The sequence below is a fragment of the Sapajus apella genome, unplaced genomic scaffold, assembly GCF_009761245.1.
Source record: "Sapajus apella isolate SASKATOON/1434 unplaced genomic scaffold, GSC_monkey_1.0 scaffold7, whole genome shotgun sequence".
NCBI lineage: Eukaryota > Metazoa > Chordata > Mammalia > Primates > Cebidae > Sapajus > Sapajus apella.
In genome coordinates, this window is record NW_022436947.1 from 32647234 (window position 1) to 32667884 (window position 20651).

The 20651-nt window shown below is 40.6% G+C and overlaps 1 protein-coding gene and 1 long non-coding RNA gene across 51 annotated transcripts in view; one reads left to right on the forward strand and one right to left on the reverse strand.

The window, feature by feature from the left end:
- Positions 1–12889, reverse strand: part of LOC116550319 — a 15324-nt gene extending 2435 nt beyond the window's left edge. Inside the window, exons 1-2 of the long non-coding RNA XR_004268335.1 lie at positions 12879–12889; positions 3702–3711 (exon numbers count right to left, since the gene is read on the reverse strand). This is a non-coding gene — a long non-coding RNA (uncharacterized LOC116550319). The remainder of the gene's footprint in view (positions 1–3701; positions 3712–12878) is intronic.
- Positions 1–20651, forward strand: part of NRCAM (neuronal cell adhesion molecule) — a 315121-nt gene that overhangs the window by 249306 nt on the left and 45164 nt on the right. For all 50 annotated transcript variants that reach the window (XR_004268326.1, XR_004268330.1, XR_004268327.1 and 47 more), the window contains 6 exons: positions 4108–4292; positions 6388–6519; positions 16066–16209; positions 18302–18413; positions 19773–19939; positions 20034–20181. Coding sequence is in view for 47 of the 50 variants with exons in the window: in XM_032276246.1 (XP_032132137.1) it covers positions 4108–4292; positions 6388–6519; positions 16066–16209; positions 18302–18413; positions 19773–19939; positions 20034–20181 (888 nt within the window). In the remaining 3 variants the exon portion in view is untranslated. The remainder of the gene's footprint in view (positions 1–4107; positions 4293–6387; positions 6520–16065; positions 16210–18301; positions 18414–19772; positions 19940–20033; positions 20182–20651) is intronic.

Below are 20651 nucleotides of genomic sequence, written 5' to 3' on the forward strand. Positions count from 1 at the left end.
CCCAGGCTGGAGTGCAATGGCACGATCTCGGCTCACCGCAACCTCTGCCTCCTGGGTTCAGGCAATTCTCCTGCCTCAGCTTCCTGAGTAGCTGGGATTACAGGCACGCGCCACCATGCCCAGCTAATTTTTTGTATTTTTTGTAGAGACGGGGTTTCACCATGTTGACCAGGATGGTCTCGATCTCTTGACCTCGTGATCCACCCGCCTCGGCCTCCCAAAGTGCTGGGATTACAGGCTTGAGCCACCGCGCCTGGCCAGTTCTGTGTCTTTTAAGTGGAACACTTAGGCCGTTTATATTCAATGTTAGTATTGAGATATGTGGTACCCTTGCATTCATTGTACTGTTTGTTGCCTGTGTACCTTAGTTTTTTTATTTTTTGATTTTACTTTTTTTTTTTTTTTTTTTTTTTGAGATGGAGTCTCGCACTGTCACCCAAGCTGGAGTGCAGTGGTGCAATCTCAGCTCACTGTAATCTCTGCCTCCTGGGTTCAAGCAATTCTCCTGCCTCAGCCTCCCAAGGAGCTGGGACTACAGGCATGTGCTACCATACCCAGCTAATTTTTTGTAGTTTTAGTAGAGATGTACTTCATCATGTTGGCCAGGATGGTCTTGATCTCCTGACCTGATCTACCCGCCTCGGCCTCCCAAAGTGCTGGGATTGCAGACGTGAGCCACCACACCTGACCTGTTTTTGCTTTTTAAGTTATATATTTGTTTTACAGGTCCTGTGTAATGTATGCTTTAAAGAGGTTCTGTTTTGATGTGTTTCCAGGATTTGTTTCAAGATTTAGCTGCTTTTAGCAGTTCCTGCAGTGGTGGTTTGGCAGTGGTGAATTCTCTCAGCATTTGTCTGAAAAAGACTGTATCTTTCCTTCATATCTGACGCTTAGTTTCCCTGGATACAAAATTCTTGACTGATAATTGTTTTGTTTGAGGATACTGAAGATGGGGCCCCAAACCCTTCTAGCTTGTAGGGTTTCTGCTGAAAAATCTGTTGTTAATCTGATACGTTTTCCTTTATAGGTTACCTCATGCTTTTGTCTCACAGCTCTTAAGATTCTTTCCTTCATCTTAAATTTGGATAACCTGATGACAATGTGTCTAGCTGAAGATCTTTTTGTGATGAATTTCCCAAGTGTTTTTTGTGCTTCCTGTATTTGAATATCTAGATCTCAAGAGAAGTTTTCCTCAATTATTCCCCCAAATATGTTTTCTAAACTTTTAGATGTCTCTTCTTCTTCAGTACACTGATTATTCTTAGGTTTGGTCATTTAACATAATACCAGACTTCTTGGAGTCTTTGTTCATATTTTCTTATTCTTTTCTTTTTATCTTTGTTGGATTGGGTTAATTCAAAGACCTTATCTTCAAGCTCTTAATTTCTTTTTTCTACTTGTTCAATTCTATTGCCGAGACTTTCCACAGAATTTTGCATTTCCATCAGTATGTCCAATGTTTCCTGAAGTTTTTATTGTTTTTTCTTTATGGTGTCTATTTTCTTGACTGTTTCTTCCTTTGCTTCTCGTATTGTTTTTTGGATTTCCTTACATTGGGCTTCACCCTTCTCTGGTGCCTCTCTGATTAGCTTAATAACTAACTTTCTGAATTGTTTTTCAGGTAAATCAGGGATTTCTTGGTTTGGACTTCGAGCTGGTGAGCTAGTGTGATTCTTTGGGAGGTGTTAAAGAGCCTTGTTTTGTCATATTACCAGAGTTGGTTTTCTGGTTCCTTCTCATTTGGGTAGGCTCTGTCAGAGGAAGGTCTAGGGCTGAAGGCTGTTGTTCAGATTCTTTTGTCCCATGGTGTGTTCCCTTGATGTATTACTCTCCCCCTTTTCCTATAGATGTGACTTCCTGTGAGCCAAGCTGCAGTGATTGTTATCTCTCTTCTGGGTCTAGCCACCCAGCAAGTCTGCCGGGCTCTGGGCTGGTACTGCTAGTTGTTTGCATGGGGTCCTGTGATGTGAACCATGGGCCTCTCCACCATGGGTACCAGCACATGTTCTGGTGAAGGTGGCAGGGGGTTGAAATGGACTCTGTGAGGGCTCTTAGCTTTGGTGGTTTAATGTTCTATTTTTGTGCTGGTTGGCCTCCTGCCGTGAGGTGGTGCTTTCCAGAGAGCATCAGTTGTGGTAGTACGAAGAGGAACTGGTAGTGGGTGGGGCTGTGAACTCCCAAGATTATATGCCCTTTGTCTTCAGCTAGCAGGGTAGGTAGGGAAGGCCCATCAGTTGGGGACAGGGCTAGGCGCATCTGAGCTCAGACTCTTCTTGGGTGAGTCTTGCTGCAGCTGCTGTTGGGGATGGAGTGAGGTTTCCAGGTCAATGGAGTTGTGTACATAGGAGGATTATGGCTGCCTCTGCTGAGTCATGGAGGTTGTTGGGGAAACAAGGGAAATCCAGAGGTCACAAGCCTTACCCAGCTCCCATGCAAAGAAAAGACCAGTCTCACTCCCACAGTGCGTCCCCTAAGAGCCCCAAGTTTGTTTCCAGGCAGTGGGTGAGCAGGGCTTGAGAACTTGCCCCAGGCTACCTGCCTCCGAGCTGTGAAAGAAAAGGGCTTGGTTCTTCCCCACCTGTGGAGTCTGTGTGCCAGATTTGTACTGTCCCTCAAGTTCTGGCCAGGAAGCTTCTAGCCCAGTTCAAATTGTTACAAAGTTCAGCTGGAGACTTCCTTCCCCCTGTGGCATTTTTCCCTATGCCTCTGGCTGCCCTACTGATGGATCACTGTGGCGCCAGGCAGAAATGGGCTGCTTGGGGACCCAGCAAGCTCCCAGGGCCTTTCCTGCTGCTTCCTCTACCCCTGTATTTCGCTCAGCTCTCTAAATTGACTCAGCTCCAGTTAAGTTCAGAAACTTCTCCTGCAAACTAGACCTTCAGTTTCCCACTTCTGCAGATTGGGCGCTCACAGTATTTGGGATATCTCCTGGGTCCTGCAAGAGCAGTCTGATTTCTTCAGAGAGTCTGTGAGTCCTCTCAGCAGGTTTGTTCTTGCAGTCATTCTGGAGCTAAAATTCATGATGTAAGCCTCCACATGCTTCTCTGTCCATCCAATTCAGAGCTGTAATCTAGTTTTGCCTCCCATCTGCCATGATGATCCCTTCTGAGCTGAGCCATTCTTATTCAGAGTCATTTGCATTGCTATTGACAAATACCGTTCTCTTCCTGAGGCCCTGGGGACCATAGTTTCTTCATTATCTTCCCAACACACAACTCAATGCTTGGTGTACAGTTCAATGCTTAGGAAAGTTTTGTGTTGAATGGATTTTTATTTTACCTTCATGAAAACTTTCTAAAGTCATTAGTTCAAGTCAAGCATTATTATACCCATTAAGGCAACTCAGGAAACTAAAGGCTCAAAAAGATCAGAAATCTAGGGACAGGGTTGGAATTGTAAAGACCTAACTTTAAGCCTGTATTCTGACTTTTCATCTCTCTCCATATTTCATGACGATAAAAAACAAAATTGGGTGACAAATGGTATGAGTGATACCTAAATTTGATCTATTCTAATCAATTATTATAATAATATTTTTAAATGTCACTAATAATGAAACTAAGGAAAGAATGCTGTTTCCCTAATCACTGAGTTCACATCAGCAGACAGACTGCTGTAAAATAGAAAAGTTCTTCCGTTTGATATGGAAATGAATGCAAAGGTTTATGGTCATAGATATGTTTATGAGTTTTTCTCTGTACATTTTTATTTCTAGCTAAGGAAAAATTATAATTCAGTATCATTAATATAATAGTATTTATTTTGATTAACATAGTAGCTTCATGTAAATATTTCTGAGAGTTCCTCATTAGTCAGAACATGGAAGAAAATAATTAGGCCCTATCAGTAAAGCAACTCATGCTGGCATTCACACTGCATCACTGACATCAAAGTTTATGGTGTTCCATAAATTAGTATAGTTCTGTTTATGTGAAAATGTAAAACTGTGAGCATTATTTATAAAAGTGTGGTGCTAAGTAAAATATCTATATAATTCTTGTGATTTTTATATAAAGATTTGTTACAAACTTGCATGAAAATTCACCCTTAAAAGTAGTCATAGTTGGATTTCTTTTTTATAGCATCATTATTTATTTATCCTATCAGGCCTACCCCACTTATTTACTGGGCAAAAGAAGATGGAATTTTACCCACCAACAGGACATCTTATAAGAACTTTAAGAAAACCTTGCAGATCACTCATGTTTCAGAAGCAGACTCTGGAAATTACCAATGTATAGCAAAAAATGCATTAGGAGCCATCCACCATACCATTTCTGTTAGAGTTAAAGGTATATTGTTTAAAATGCATCTTCTTACCTTCATGAGAGACCCTGAAACTTTAATTAATGTGCTTTTGATTATATTTTTTAATAATGATAAATGTAAATTTATGTCAACATTCGTGGTACCTTGACTCTCCTCATTGCTATTTGTAGTTCATCTAAATCAGGTTAAAAATTTACTGTTCAAATCTTCCTCACAGAAGAATCCCAGTTAATAAACATAGGAAGAATGAGGGAAATAGAAGAGTCAACATTAGAATCCCACAGTAATAACTGCAGCAGGCAAGATCAAGCAATGAATACTAAAATTAGTGGGTGAAACGTTAAGGAGAAATAGGATATTTGCATAGCTCCAAAGTGTTTCGCTCCTCTAGAAATTAATTACTGGGAAGTTTTTTGGGTTTTTTTTGTTTTGTTTTGTTTTGTTTTTGAGACAGAGTCTTGTTCTGTCGCTAGGCTAGAGTACAGTGGTGCGATCTCGGCTCACTGCAACCTCTGCTTCCCGGTTCAAATTATTTCCCTGCCACAGCCTCCTGAGTAGCTGGGACTACAGGCATGCACCACTATGCCTGGCTAATTTTTTGTATTTTTTAGTAGAGACGGGGTTTCACCATGTTGGCCAGGATGGTCTTGATGTCCAGACCTTGTGATTCGGCCTCCCAAAGTGCTGGGAATACAGGTATGAGCCACTGCACCCGGCCTGGGGAAGTTTTAACATATCCACAAATTCTTTATTACTCCTTTCTCTAGAAGATGGAGCTTACTTCCCCTCTTCTTGAGTGGGTGCTGGACATTAATGAACAGCATATGGAATCCAGGGAAATAGTAACTTTGGAGCAGAGAAACCTGGCAGACACTGTCTAAACTAAGTGATGAATGTTAACATCAACAGTAATAAGTCAGATTGATATCATATATTCCCTCATGTGGTAAAATTAGAAGGGTTCATTGCCTTTGGGATATTTTCGAAAGCCCAAAACCTCAGGGTAATCATGAGAAAACATCAGACAAACCTAAGCTGTAAGGCAGTCTACAAAATAACTGACCAGTACTCTTCAAAAGTGTCGAAGTCACAAAAGACAAGAAAAGACCAAGAAATTATCAGATTGGAGACTATGACAAGTAAATGTAAAAGGTGTTACAAGTAAATGTGGTATCTAGGACAGGATCCTGGGACAGAAACAAGACATTAAGGCAAAAACTGGGGAAATCCTAACAGAATGTATAGTTTAGTTAAATACCAGTGTTAACTTTTCATTAGGTAACTGGACCATGGTGATGTAAGATGTTAACGTGATAGGAAGCTGCATGAAGGATGTATGGAAACACTGTAATACCTTTGCAACTTTTCAAAAATGATGTTTTTACATTGCTTCCTGATTATATATATTCTGCAGGTCTCAGAATTAATTTAATTTAATTTAATTTAATTAATTTATTTTTGAGATGGAGTTTCACTCTGTTGCCCAGGCTGGAGTACAGTGGCACAATCATGGCTCATGCAACCTCTGCCTCCTGGGTTCAAACAGTTCTCCTGCCTCAGTCTCCCAAGTAGCTGGGATTAAAGGTGCCCGCCACCAAACCTGGCTAATATTTTTGTATTTTTAATAGAGACATGATTTCACTATGTTGGCCAGGCTGGTTTTGAACTCCTGACCTCAAGTGATCCAGCCACCTTGGCCTCCCAAAGTGTCAAGATTACAGGCATGAGTCACCGTGCCTGGCTCTGAATTTAAACTTGTTTCTTAGCCCTACCTGTACCTGTAATTTGCCCTGTATGCTTAGATAAATCTGTCACCTCTTTGATGTCTGATTAATTTTAATGTAAAATAAGAAAATGATATTTGTATCAAACAGGTCTAGAAATAATACATATATGTCAGTGAGTCTCTTTAAACCTTCTTTTGAAAATCTTAAGTGTTCTTTGAGGATCGTTTATAAATCTATTCACTCAAAAAAAAAAAAAAAAAAAAAAAAAAAAACTGAAACTAACCAGTTTGGTGTGAAGTACTTTCTTGTATTATTAGAACAGTCAATGTGTTCTTTTGCTAAAATGCTTATTTGATTCAGAGTTTTGGTCTTTTTACTTCTTCCTATAAAGCGGCTCCATACTGGATCATGGCCCCTCAAAATCTTGTGCTGTCCCCAGGAGAGGATGGGACCTTGATCTGCAGAGCTAATGGCAACCCCAAACCCAGAATTAGCTGGTTAACAAATGGAGTCCCAATAGAAAGTAAGTTGCGTTGATTGGTTCTGGTTGCAGTATATTTTCTGAGCATATATACATCCCAACAGTGAACAAACGGTGATAAAAAATAATTCAGGTTAAGGAAGGAAGCCACATGTGTGTTAAACAGAAGCATCAAATTACCTTTCGAGTTTTATTACCATTAGGTATTTATTATGAATGTGAGTAGTTTATGTTGTTAACATAATGGTATGTGATAACTAGGACTTGACAATATTTCCTCTGTTTTTTACATGAATATTGTGAAGAAAAACAGCATCAGAAATAAATATCACTGAAAAGTTTAGATGATCTTTGTGCAAAACATCAGGTGATTTGTGGAAATGTCATAGGCACTGGAGGAGGTAGGTGGGGAGACTCAGTATACAGCCAGTTGATACGTCATGCATAGGAAACCTAGCTGTCTTTAATTTAAAGAGTTTTCAGTCATAAGTGTAACCCAGGTGCTCCCACGTTCTCCAGTCTCCCAAGGTCACTGTCCCATTTGATACCCAAAGAAGACCACATCCTCTGACCCTGATCAGATCCAGGATGCTTTGCCTCTGAGTAGCGTTCCCTCCCTGAGAGCTGCTGGTGTCATCCTTGAGCAGCACCTGGGCAGTTGTACCTGTCACCCCGTTCAGCAGCCTCCGTGCTCTGCCGCTCTACTCCTGGCTCTTCATTAGCCAATTTCTCCAAGCTGCCACTATGCTGCCCAACATGTGGCCTCAGGCCGTCCCATTAATGTACTAAATCATAGCAAAGGCTAGCTTTATAAAACTTGGCTAAAGGCTTAGGGAGAGTCGAGGGAATTATAACGCAGAAAAAAACTTTAAATGGATATTGCACCTCACTGCTCCTGAATTCCTAAGCCATGGCCATGAACAGAGTGATCCCACTGGACTCTCCTCGTCTTCTACCCTACCCATCACCAGCTACTGCTAAGAGGAGCATCTTTTAACATTTTCCCCTTCTTGGAGTTCAGACCTCCTCTTAGACACTGAGACATAGAAAGTTAAACCCAGCCTTAGGTTTACCGTTCCAGTCAATAACATGATTACCTGCAAAGCTATTCTTTACTCACAAAGAAGACAGCCCTCAAGCTTCTGATACAGGGCAGATTGGCTTTGACTGCCTCCAAGTCAGAATCCAATATTGGTTCTACATTTACATAAGCAAAAGTTCTGCTGAATTGACTTTCCTGAAGTAACACACACACTTCCCCTAAGATAGTTCCAAAAAACTGCTGGTAGATTTAAGGTGGCACAACTTCCTGTTTCTCACCATCAAGGTCTGACAACTGCAGGGTGACTGAGTCATTGTAGCCTGCCCGATGTTTTAATTGAAAGAGTGTTTATTGGAAGTTCACTTGTGTCTCATTGCATAGTAGCTGTCAGATACTTTGAAACAGGCAGCCTGTGTTCACTGTAAAAGGAAGTATATTATTCCTGGGACAAAACAGATGCTAGAGGCTAGCAAATAGGGTTTGGATATTTCCACTTCCAATTTTAACCAGAATCAGGATCAGGAGAAATGGCAGAAAATGCTTTGTGGTTGTGTTTTAGGGAGCTCTTGCTACTCTCAGGGGAGTATGAGTAAAAACTGAGAGGAAAAAGTAGAAGAAAGCCCAGAACTAAAGAAGTTTTATGGTGGCCAGGTGCAGTGGCTCCGCCTGTAACCCCAGCATTTTCAGTGGCTAAGGCCGGCGGATTGCTTGAGTACAGGAGTTAGAGACCAGCATGGGCAACATAGCAAAATCCTGTTTCCCCAAAACATAAAAAATTAGCTGGTACAATGTATGATTTTCTCAGGAATGCATACAAAATGGCAATACATGATGATACATTCTTGATACTTTTACACCATGTTTTGCAGCTCAGAGTTTTTGTGTCCGTTTATGGAAAGTTAAAAGTGCCCCTAAGATCTAGACTCAGTGAAACTGACAAATGGAAGGGACCATCCATCTAGCCCTTCAGCAGGGAAAACGGGGGAAGGAGGGGATAAAGTTTGGCAACCAGAGTGCAATCCTATGCAAGGAAAATTGAGATGTGGGTGGATGACATAAGCAAGGGGGGATTCATTAATGAGGCTGATTTTTGGTCTTGATTTGCTCAGCTTGTTGTCCTTCTAAACCAGCTGTCTTAGTCCATTCCTGCTGCTATAACAAAATGCCTTAGACTGGGTAGTTTATAAACAAGAGAAATTTATTGCTCACAGTTCTGGAGGCTGGAAAGTCCAAGAACAAAGCACTAGCAGATTTGGTGTCTGGTGATGGGCTGTTCCTCACAGATGCTGCTATGTGTCATCACGTGGTAGAGGGGGACATATGGGCTCCCTCAAGACCTTTAGAACAGCACCAGTCCCATTCGTGAGGGGGAAACTCTCATTTCCTAATCACCTCCCAAAGACCCCGCCTCTTAACCTTGGATTAAGTTTCAACATGAATTTTGGAGGGACACAAATATTCAGACCATAGTATCAGAGCATGCAGTGCCTCTGAAGGAACCTTGCAAGTCCAGTCATCTTAAGGGCCTTGAAAATATACTCATGGCCAGGTGCGGTGGCTCACGTCTGTAATCCCAGCACTTTGGGAGGCCGAGGCAGGCAGATCATGATGTCAGGAGTTTGAGACCAGCCTAGCCAATATAGTGAAACCCCATCTCTACTAAAAATACAAAAATTAGCTGGGTGTGGTGGCATGCGCCTGTAATCCTACCTACTCAGGAGGCTGAGGCAAGAGAATCACTTGAACCTGGGAGGTGAAGGCTGTGGTAAGCTGAGATCCTGCCACTGCACTCCAGCCTGGGCGACAGAGCGAGGGGGGGGGGGGGGGGGGGGGGAGGGGGGGAGGGAGGGAAAGGAAAAGAAGAGAAGAAGAAGGAAGAGGGAAGTGAGAGAGGGAGGAAGGAAGGAAGGAAGGAGAAAGAGAATACACTCATAATATGATAATACTCCCATTTTAAGTCACATTTTTGTGGGGAGGATCGGCTGCAAAAGGCCTGCTTTGGGGGTAGAGAGCAGTAATATCAGGGAGACAAGTTAGGTCGTCTTGCAAAATTGTCTGATTAGGTAGAGAAGAAAGAGTTAGGACTAAATATCTCAAATCAGATCGGCTCATTTCTTCCATCCCAAAAGTCCTCTTTAAGCCCCATGAGATGGAAAAAAGGAGGCTGAGCCGGCGTGGCTGGAATTCCACAGCTCCTTAGATACAGTGTCGCTCAACCTCTAGTGTGCCTCAGAGCTGTCACTGTGGTGGACATGCAGGGAGAGGAATACCACATGGTGTGGCAGCAAAGCAAGGAGCCTGGCACCACCAGTCTGCTCCATGGTGCTTAGGAGCAGGTGCTGCATGTTTATACCAAGATGATGGGAAGCTTCCCTGGAAGGGGTCTTTCTTGATATCTCGTGGCCAAGCAGAAAGTGGATTACCATTGGGACATCTCATAACTAAAAGGCAGTGAGCCAGCAGGGCCCTTGCCCAGCTTTCTGCTCTAGGACACTGCAAAGGTACGGCTGTTCCCTGCCTCACCCTTCTGCAGCTGACCCATCTGCAGCTTCTGCTAAGTGCCTTCTTGGGTGGATGCTAAGTCTTAAGCAGCTAAGTACAAAGTGAACCCTGCATGCTCCCACCGTGTGTTGATCTCCCCAATCCAAAATAACAGGAAAATGAGGGTGGTGCGGAAACTATCCAAAAAAATGATAGATGTTTAAGGAGCCTTGTGCTGCCATCCCTTTCATCCCCTGCTTGGTACTTGCTCTGTGAATTTAGAGGCCCCTAAAGGGAATTGCTTTTGAGGGCTGGGGACCATCATGGAAAGGGGCCACCAGTGCTTGTTTCCCATCTGCAGTTTTCTGACTTCTCCACCTCACAGATACATCAGCAGCACTGGGACACAAGGAAAGGATGGCAGGGAGATGCCAAGAGGTGAGGCTAGGAACTGAGGGCACAGTCTGCCACAGTGTGTGATGGTGCTGAATTAGCACAGTGAAGACTCCTCGCCTTCATCATAGCATAGGCCCCAGAAGTTAGCTGGGAGCAAAAGCTGGCTTGCTGACCATACTTTCTACCCAAGGGACTATAGACATTGCAGGTGGACCAGCTGCTGAGGGTTAGGGGCAAGAAACAGCTGTGCCTCTGAAGTTCTGTCCTGCAGGGGCTGTGCAGTGTCCCCTGCAGTGCCTGAAGTTTGTCTCTTGTGCCACACAACAGAGACACAGTCAGGGGACCATACTGCCATATACACAGCCACCCCACTCCTGACTTGTGGGCGAGCACCTAAGGATATTGACTGCCTCATCCCGCCTCTGCAGGCTCTGGCTGCCAAGTGCACACAAATACTGTAAAAGGAGAAGCTGGTTCAGGGAGGGGAGTGGTAAGATGGGTTCTGTTAGCAAAATGTGATGTTATTGATCTGCGACTGTGCATTTCAGACCTGAAAGCTACTGTTTTAAAAGACTGGAAAAATTAACTTCAAAAGTGTCTGGGTGTTTATCTCAGTGTCTTCTAAAGCTTTGCCCTTCCCCACTCCCCAGGACTGGCCAGATTACTTCAAGCTTTCTTGAAGCACAAATCACAGGCTGTATTAAATAAATGTGGAATTTTCCCAAAACCACCTAAAAATAGTTTTAAAACAATCTACAGAAGTCAGGAAAAAGAACAGAGCTGCAGAGAACTGGTACCAAAAGAGAGCTTTGATTTTATTGTGTGATGGGAGGGTGTGAAAATAGAACCCAGGACCAGAAAGAAGATGAACTGGCTATTGGCAGGATGGGGCCAAGCATTTCCCTGCTGTCCCCCAGGAGGTTGCCTTTCAGGACTTCACAGTCACCCTTGGGTGGGTATCTTTGAGTCCCTTTTCCTCCTCTTGGTCTTCCCCATTGGAGAACCTGTGCCAATCCAGCTGGTGATGCCCAAGGCCATGCCACTGTGATTCCTATCTCTGCGGGAGAGTCTAACATTTGCAGATCCTTCACAGTTTCCAACGTGCGTTGTATTAGGTCTCTCAGACTCTTCTGCATGAAACATGTATAAGATCACACCATTATTGTATTGAAAGGCCCCTGTCCCCTCAGGGATGAGAGGGAAAAGAGCTAAGAGAATGGGAGTGGGCAGAAGACCTTCTCCTGGCACAATGACATGTTTTGCTCACAATGAAAGATGTTGAAAGCCAGCAACATAAGATAAGCACCAGGAGAATGGAGGACTAGCCCAGGATATTCCTGGGATTTCATCAAGGCATCCTCCCTTCTTCCTTTTCACAAAACTAAGGGGCTCAGTGGCATCCCCTTGTAGGAATGGAATAAGAAAATGAAGAGGAAAATTTAACTCTTCACCTGGAAATTTGTTTTACATTATGTCCAAATGTTCACATTCCAGGAAATGTTTACACAGTCTCCTGAGAAAACCTGAGCAGTAACCTCATTTAAACAAACCAGTGCATGCTCCCATTTGCAGTCTCTCATCTCCATAATGCATAAAATACTATCTGATTAATCTGTTTCACAAAGTTCTTTTTAAAATAAAATTATGCAGTAAATGTAAAACATTTTAAAGATTGATCGTACTCTGTTCATGTAAGATGGCATGATTATTATTATTTTCATTATCTAAATGTTGAAAGTATTTATAGTTTTACCCACCAACGTCAGGAGAGCTGGTTTAAAAGAAAGTATTTTCTGAAGGCCGTCACCCCAGTTCTGGACCTTACCTTTGGGGCTTTAAGTTATTTGTGGTGATTCTGTGCTTTTAAATTCCTCTCTCCAGTGTTCATTGACAGCAAATGAAGTTGATTATTCCCAGAATTAATGATTATTCCTCTGGATAATTCGGATTTGCATGCTAGAGAGTTATTCTACCCTCTAGCCAGCCCATCCAAAGGCTTCAAATGTCTCTACCTTGGTGATTTTACATTGTGTCCAGCTACCAACCAAGCCTCCATATGCCACCGTGACAGTTCCTGGGGTTGTTTGCATTTTTTTAACAAGTACTTAAGGAAAATGTAGCCCAAACTCCCATGGAGAGAGGCCTGCTTACTCATTATTCTTACCTAAAGGGTTTATTTTGTTCCTAAATACCTTGCCAAAAATAAATATTTAAAGACTGCTCTATTTAACATATATAAGGCAAATACAGTCACATGCTTTTCAGGTAAAAGATATCTTCCCAAAGAGTTGCTAGCAAAAAAAACTGCAACTGAGAGCTACAGAAAAGGTTTCTGACATGGTTTGTTTGTGACTGATGAGTCTCCACTTGGGGAAAATTGTCCTGTGGACATTGTTGAGCTTTGTCTTCCGTGTTCCTGGTCATGTAACATTATTATTATTATTCTGGTAAAAACACATAACATAAAATTTACCATCCTAACCATTTTAAGTTCACAGTTCAGTAGTGTTAAAGATATTCACATTATTGGGCAACAGATCTTTGGAACTAGAACCCTTTATTCATTAAATGTCACGTGTTGATGTAACTTTTAAAATCTCAATATACCTAAGGAATTTGAAGAACACTTCTTAATATTGTCTGCCACCCATCCAGAGAGATTCGGCCCAGAGCTCTGCCTGGGCCTCATCACGGTCTAAATACACAGCCACTCCACTCCACTGCCTGGAATATCCACATAGATGCAGTCAGGGTGGGCACGTGGTGGGCACTGAGAGTACCCTCAAGAGTCCCAGCACTGAGAGCCCAAGTGCTGGGTCCAGAGGTGCTAAGAATCTTTTTTTTTTTTTAGTGACCTTAAAAATTCAGTTTGTTTCTCTACTTTATTTTTGTATTATTTTTTATTTCCATAGGTTTTTGGGGAACAGGTGGCATTTGGTTACATGAATAAGTTCTGAGATTTTGGTGCACCCATCACCCGAGCAGTATATACGCTGTACCCAATTTATAGTCTTTTGTCCCTCGCTGCCCCCCCACACTTTTCTTTGAGTCCCCAGAGTTCAGTATCTCATTCTTACGCCTTTGCATCCTCATAGCTTAGCTCCCACTTATAAGTGAGAACATATAATATTTGTTTTTCCATTCCTGAGTTACTTCATTGAGAATACTGATCTCCAGCTCCACCTAGGTTGCTGTGAATGCCATTATTTCATTCCTTTGTATGGCTGAGTAGTATTTCATTATATGTATATGATGAAATTATATATATATGATGAAATTTTATATCCACTCATTGATTGGTGGGCATTTGGGCTGGTTCCATATTTTTTGCAGTTGCAAATTGTGCTGCTATAAACATGCATGTGCAAGTATCTTTTTTGTATAACCACCAGAAGTGCTAAGAATCACTGACAGGGAACAAGTCTCCAGAAATGCCACTTTATGTTCCAGAACCCCTCGTTGAGGCAGTGGGTGATCATCACTGAGATTGTGTGAGTCAGAATCGCCCCAGTGATACAAGACTTGGGATCTGGGACCCATGGGCCGCCCTAAGGTACACTGCGTTTTCAGGGTTCATGACTGCCTGCCACAGCTACAGTTCACTTTCTAGGCCAGTGTGACATATCCATCCTCTGCTGTCTTTTATCAATGAATCTGTATACCCTGTTGGAGGAATTATGACTTGTATTTGTCTTCAGTTTGGAAGAACATGTTCCGTAAGGCAATTTTGAAATTATTAGAGCCATAAACAGGAGATGTAAGCTAAGAAGCCAATTCAGAGTACCTCAACACCCCCGCATCACTGGTTGAACAACCTGAAGTATCTAAGATGATTTCATAAATGAGTTACTGACGGTGAGCAGAGTGTTGAACAGCTACTTCTTTTTACATTCCTACTTGGAAATGAAGACATTAATCAGTCCATGAGGAGTAACTCATAAGTTGGAGTTTTAATAATACTTGGATGCTAAAAGCTTGTTCTGAACTTAAATGTATAGTGAATTTTTAAAATATTCTAGTCTAAAACATCTAAAAGACTTTTAGACTATAAATGTGATTCAGTATGTGTTAGACAGAGCAATCCCCCTGCCACAATGTCTACATCCCAATCCCTGGAACCCATGAATATGTCCCTTTACATGGCAAAAGGGAGTTTGCACGTGTGATTAAGGTAGAGGGCCTTGAGGTGGGAAGGTTATCCTAGACTGTCTAATTTGGGCCCAATTTAATTACATGAGCCCCCAAAAGCAGAGTACTTTTTCTGGCTCTGGTTGGAAAGAAAAGTGACTATGGAAGAACAATCAGAGAGATGCAACATCGACAGCTTTGAAAATGGAGGAAGAGGACCATAGTCCACGGAATGTGCGCAGCCTTCAGACACTGGAAAAGGCAAGGACATGGATTCTCCCCTAGAACCTTCAGAAAGCGACGCAGCCCTGTGCATGCATTGGTTTTAGCTCAGTGCGACTCATGTCAGACTTCTAACCTACAGAACTCTATGATAGTAAATTTGTGTTGTTTTAAGCCACTACATTTGTGGTAATTTGTTACAGCAACCGTGGAAAACTATTACAGAATGAAGGCGCAAAATGCCTTGATTATATGTCATAAAACAAGGATATGCTGTGGTTTGGTTGATTTTTGTTACAATGGGTTAATAAACCACAGATGAAACGAATTTATTTTAAAAGTGGTAAGTCTAAGTGCAGTGATAAATATGTCTTAGATGCATATTTTTTTCCTATCATCAAAGAAAAAGAAATAGTGTTTAGAAAGAATATAAAGGCTTCTTAATTGGTTCAAGTTGCAGGAGCAGTTTAAGAGAAAAGGTGCTGTTACTTAGTTTTGATTCTGATCATCGTGTTGAGACAGAGACCTAAATCCCTCTTAGTGTACTTCTAAAGCAATATAAGCTCAGAGCCTGAAGTGTATCATTCACAGAAAGGAATTCATCTCTAATCTCACAGAAATTCCAAATTGCTGGGCATACCTGGGACTAAATCCTCACTTATTATGTTACCCAGCCAGTTCTATTCCACTTCAGTAAGGATCAAATCCTGGTCCTAACATTTAAGTACTTGAGAGATTTAGCTGAAAACGTTGTCTTCAAGAAGAATGTACACAATTTATTTCTACTTCAGCTTCAAGAATATCCAAAGCAGAAAAATATTTTCACATTTGATTATTAGCCCCATATTTATGTGTTTATGTATTTTTTAATTTATTTCTGTCAAGAAGAGTCTTCAAAAAGGAACAGATTTGAGCGAGCTGGAGGGTTTCTTTATTTTTTACTAGCTTTTGCTATTTCCTCTTGATCATTAATGATTTTTTCTCATAAATAACCAAAATCTCTTGAACAAGGAATGTTTTCCTGAATTTGTAATGCAATTTTCACCTAAACTTATGGGAGTTTTTTTCTGCATCTCTCAAAAGAGTGCTTAGTGTTACAGAATCAGTCTACTTTAGACTATGTGAATATTGAGGACATACCCTTGCCAATATATTAAATTCTGAGAAGAAAAGTGTTACGGTTTCTGCCTAAATTCTGGTCTAATTCTTACTGCATATACTTAGATCTGCTTTTATTTATGTCCTACTAACTTTACAAGCTTAATATACATCTTTTAAGCAAATAGGAATAAATACTTTCTATTTTTACATCCAAACAGTTGCCCCTGATGACCCCAGCAGAAAAATTGATGGCGATACCATTATTTTTTCAAATGTTCAAGAAAGATCAAGTGCCGTATATCAGTGCAATGCCTCTAATGAATATGGATATTTACTGGCAAATGCATTTGTAAATGTGCTGGGTAAGCTCTCCTTTTATTAAAGACATGGCAAATTAAATTAATGACTGTTGTTATTTTCTGCTCAGTCAGCAAAAATACATTGAGCATCTACTATGTGCATTGTACAGTACTTGGAATTACAAGAGATGGATCAGATAAACCTTGCCCTAGAGAATATTGCAGTTTTAATGTCCTTTAATAACAGTTTTTATACTGGCAAATCCTTCATTCTAAAACTAGTCAAATAGGCTGTTCCACTTACAGATGTTTAGACTAAGTGTCAAACCCTCAAAAGGAAAATAGCATTTGTCTGCTATTAGTAACTGAATATTATTGCTCTTCCATCGCAAGAAACTGACAAGTTAAATAACAATTTAATGATTCTGATTTTTAAAAACTAAACCGTTAATCATAAAACTTGGACTTCATCCAAGTCACAGATGTACATTTATTTGTAAAAATATATTTTAAAAAGTCTGATATACTGAAACATATTCTCAAATAATTGGTTTATGTGAATGTTATATTTCCTATATTGGACAACACTACCAAAATGCCACATTTGTGAAAATTTTTGTGAGAATTGTTTTCATGGTGCCAGGAAATTATACTTCAACCCTTTGAAATTAATATACTTCCTTTTCAAACAAAATTACCATCAGAAAGCCAACCAGTACTTGGTATTTTTCTTTCATGCTTGACATGAAGGTCACTAATCCTACTGAAAAGCTAAGCAGTGAAGATATATTGTTGGATGTTGAGAAAGCACTTTTGGCTGCTGGTTTCTTCTTCATCTCCACTTTTATGAGTTCAACAACGTTTTTAGATTTTACATATAAGGGAGATCATGCCATGTTTGTCTTTCTGTATCTGGCCTGTTTCATTTAACATAACATCCTACAGGTTCATCCATGTTGTCAAGACATGAATAACATGAAGGAAATGACAGAATTTTCTTCTTTTTTAAGGCTGGATAGTATTCCATTGTGTGTATATACCACAGTTTCTTTATTCTGTTCATTCATTGATGGGCACTTAGGTTGATTCTTGACTATTGTGAATAATACTGCAGTGAATGAAAGGGTTCAAATATCTTGACATACTGATTTTCTTTCCTTTTGATATATACCCAGTAATGGGATTGTTGGATCATATGGTAGTTTCGCGTATAAACAGTTAATGTTTTGAGTATAAACAGTGTACACAATCTTTATAACATTTTCCATAATGGCTATACTGACTTGTATTCCCTCCTCCCACAGTATTTAATGTTCCCTTTTCTCCACATGCTTGCCAACACTTAGATCTCCTCTTTTTGATAGTAGCCATTCTAATAGGTGTGACATAATATCTCATGTGGTTTTAATTTACATTTATCTGATGACTGGTGATGCTGGGCATTTTCCCGTAATACCTGTCAGCCATTTGTATATCTTCTTTTGATAAATGTCTAGTCCAGTCCTTTGCCCATTTTTATCAGATTATTCATTTTCTTAATATTGAATTATTTGAGCTCTTTATATATTTTGGTATTAACCCCTTACCAGATAGATGGTTTGCAAATGTTTTCTGCCCTTCTATAGAGGCTGTCTCTTCACTCTGTGGACCATCTCTCTGACTCTGCAGGCTTTTTAGTTTGGTGTAATCCTATTTGTCTGTTTTTGTTTCTGTTGCTGTAGTTCCATTTTTTTAGTCATCATGCTCACCACTCTGGTTTTTTCTGCCAGCTTATGTGTTCCCCCACCATTCCCACCCACTAGGGTTATGATGAGTCAGTCATTCGACAAAAATATACTTGATTGTTATTTTTGTGCCAGACACTGTGCTGGGGATAAAACAATTAAAAGTCTCATTCCAAGACTGCAGTGGACTCACAGTAAATCAACAACTAAAATAATGCCTGAGCAAGAAGTGGGGCAGGAGGTAGAGAGAGAAAAATATGTATTTTTCTGCCTTGAGTGACTGGCAGTATTACGCCTGGTACAAAACATAAGGAGAGAGATTGATTGTGCTTTACCATAAATTTTAATGACTTTGAAACAAAATACAATAAATACACTGTAGTCCTAAAATGTATTGTAATAGTTACTTTACCTTTTAAAAATATTTACAGCTGAGCCACCACGAATCCTCACACCTGCAAACACACTCTACCAGGTCATTGCAAACAGACCTGCTTTACTAGACTGTGCCTTCTTTGGGTCTCCTCTCCCAACCATTGAGTGGTAAGTAGCAGCTCTGTGTGTTTTTCAATACTTAAAGTGTCTGCTAAAGACTTCATATTCTAAATATGTTGGGTTTTATTTTTAAAAAAACAACCAAGCATGGAAAAACAGTGCACAATTCATTACACTGTTAATTTTTTTTTTCCCTTGAGACAGAGTCTCACTTCATTACCCAGGCTGGAGTGCAGTGGCACAATCACAGCTCACTGCAGCCTCCGCCTCCTGGGTTCAAGTGATTCTCCTGACTCAGCCTCTAGAGTAGCTGGGATTACAGGCACCCACCACCATGCCCAGCTAATTTTTGTATTTTTCATAGAGACGTGGTTTCACCATGTTGGCTAAGCTGATCTCCAACTTGTAACCTCAGGTGATCCACCCACCTTGGCCTCCCAAAGTGCTGAGATTATAGGTGTGAGCCACAGTGCCTGGCCTACACTGTTAATTATTAAATTCATGCATTCACTGTTAATTATTAAATTCATTCAAATATTTATTAACTAGTTCTGTGTTAAATAGTTTCACGTGTACAATCTGTTTAGCAGCACACTCTGTCAAGCACAGATCTACATGTAAATGATTTTTTTTTTAATTTAAGGCTGCTGTATTTTACAGTGTCATGGACATCCCCTGGGACTTTGTGAGTAGTGGCAGGCGGGATTAGTTAGGGGATATTCCTTGATAATAAAATATCATGTGGGGTAGTGGAGGGTTCTATAAGCTCCAAAGCAGAATTTGTTTTTACCCTTGTTTCTTTTTAGTAATTCTGGCACCGGATCTTCCTGACTTGGATCCAGCCAAGATCTCCCATGTTCTTTTACTCCCCACTTAAGATCATCCCCTTTTATATGCCACCCGAGGTTTAAGCCCTCTAGCTCCTCCTAGCTTGTTTACTTTACCTGAAAGAGACAAGGCAGAGGATGGATAGGCAATGACTTAGAAAGAATGAATGAACGAAAACTGGAACATTCTTTACTGATCATCTGTCAGGTCCCAGATGCTATGCTAAGCTCCAACTACTGAGGTCAGAATAAAGGCAGGGTTAAGATTAAAGGAAAATCTCCCCAGGTCCCCACCTTCACCCCAGAGAAGAAAAATGGATGCTTATGGAGATGATTTTCCTAGTGAAGGTGACAGATTCACACTTAGTTTGCTTCATCCGTTTCACTTTTCCTATCTGACATACAAGCCTTTTTTTCGTCCCCTGAATATTTTCCTATTTTTGCTTTTAAAAGTACAATCCTTATAGCCTTGCAACTTTAACATACATCATGGCTGTGCTGACCTTGAACATGATATTTTATGTCTGACTTCAAAATATATGTGCTTTTATTCTCATCCTGATAATTTCTGTAATGAAAGGTTTAAAGGAGCTAAAGGAAGTGCTCTTCATGAAGATATTTATGTTTTACATGAAAATGGAACTTTGGAGATTCCTGTGGCCCAAAAGGACAGTACGGGAACTTACACGTGTGTTGCAAGGAATAAATTAGGGATGGCAAAGAATGACGTCCACTTAGAAATCAAAGGTAAGGCAGAGGTTATGTGTTTTTTTAAGTTTTAAATGACTTTGAACAGATTTTCCAGCTTTGCCAAATGGATAACGATAACTTTACATTTCAGATCCTACATGGATCATTAAACAGCCTGAATATGCAGTTGTGCAAAGAGGGGGCATGGTGTCGTTTGAATGCAAAGTGAAACATGATCACACCTTAGTCCTCACTGTCCTGTGGCTGAAGGACAATGAAGAACTGCCCAGTGATGAAAGGTATTTGAAGCCGATTTCTTTACTTTCTCTTCATTCTTTCTTTAAGCTATTCTTGAACTAAAGGTCTATTATGTAGTCAGTTATGGTGATGTTTTTAGTTTCTGAAGTCTGCTGTCTCCAAAACAGAGAGAGATGCATTTTCTCCCTACTGTAAAATATATGTACCTAAGAAGGTACCAGGTGATTGAAATAGGACCCCGAGAATGTTTGTCTATCTTTGAATGCTAGTCTCTTGTGTAATTCAGGATGGGAAAAAACCCTCAGGCCTTGGACAACATCCATTGTTTTATACCTTGAACAGCAAAATCTCAACAGATGTTTTCATTACCATTCTACAAATAAGCAGAAATATGACCTCTTTAATCACCAAAGACTGCTCAAATCCTTGTCAGTATTTTAAAAGACACTCATTTTTATTTGGATAAGGAGTTTTTCTTTTGGTTTTACCTAAAGCCAGTGGAAGGGGAAGG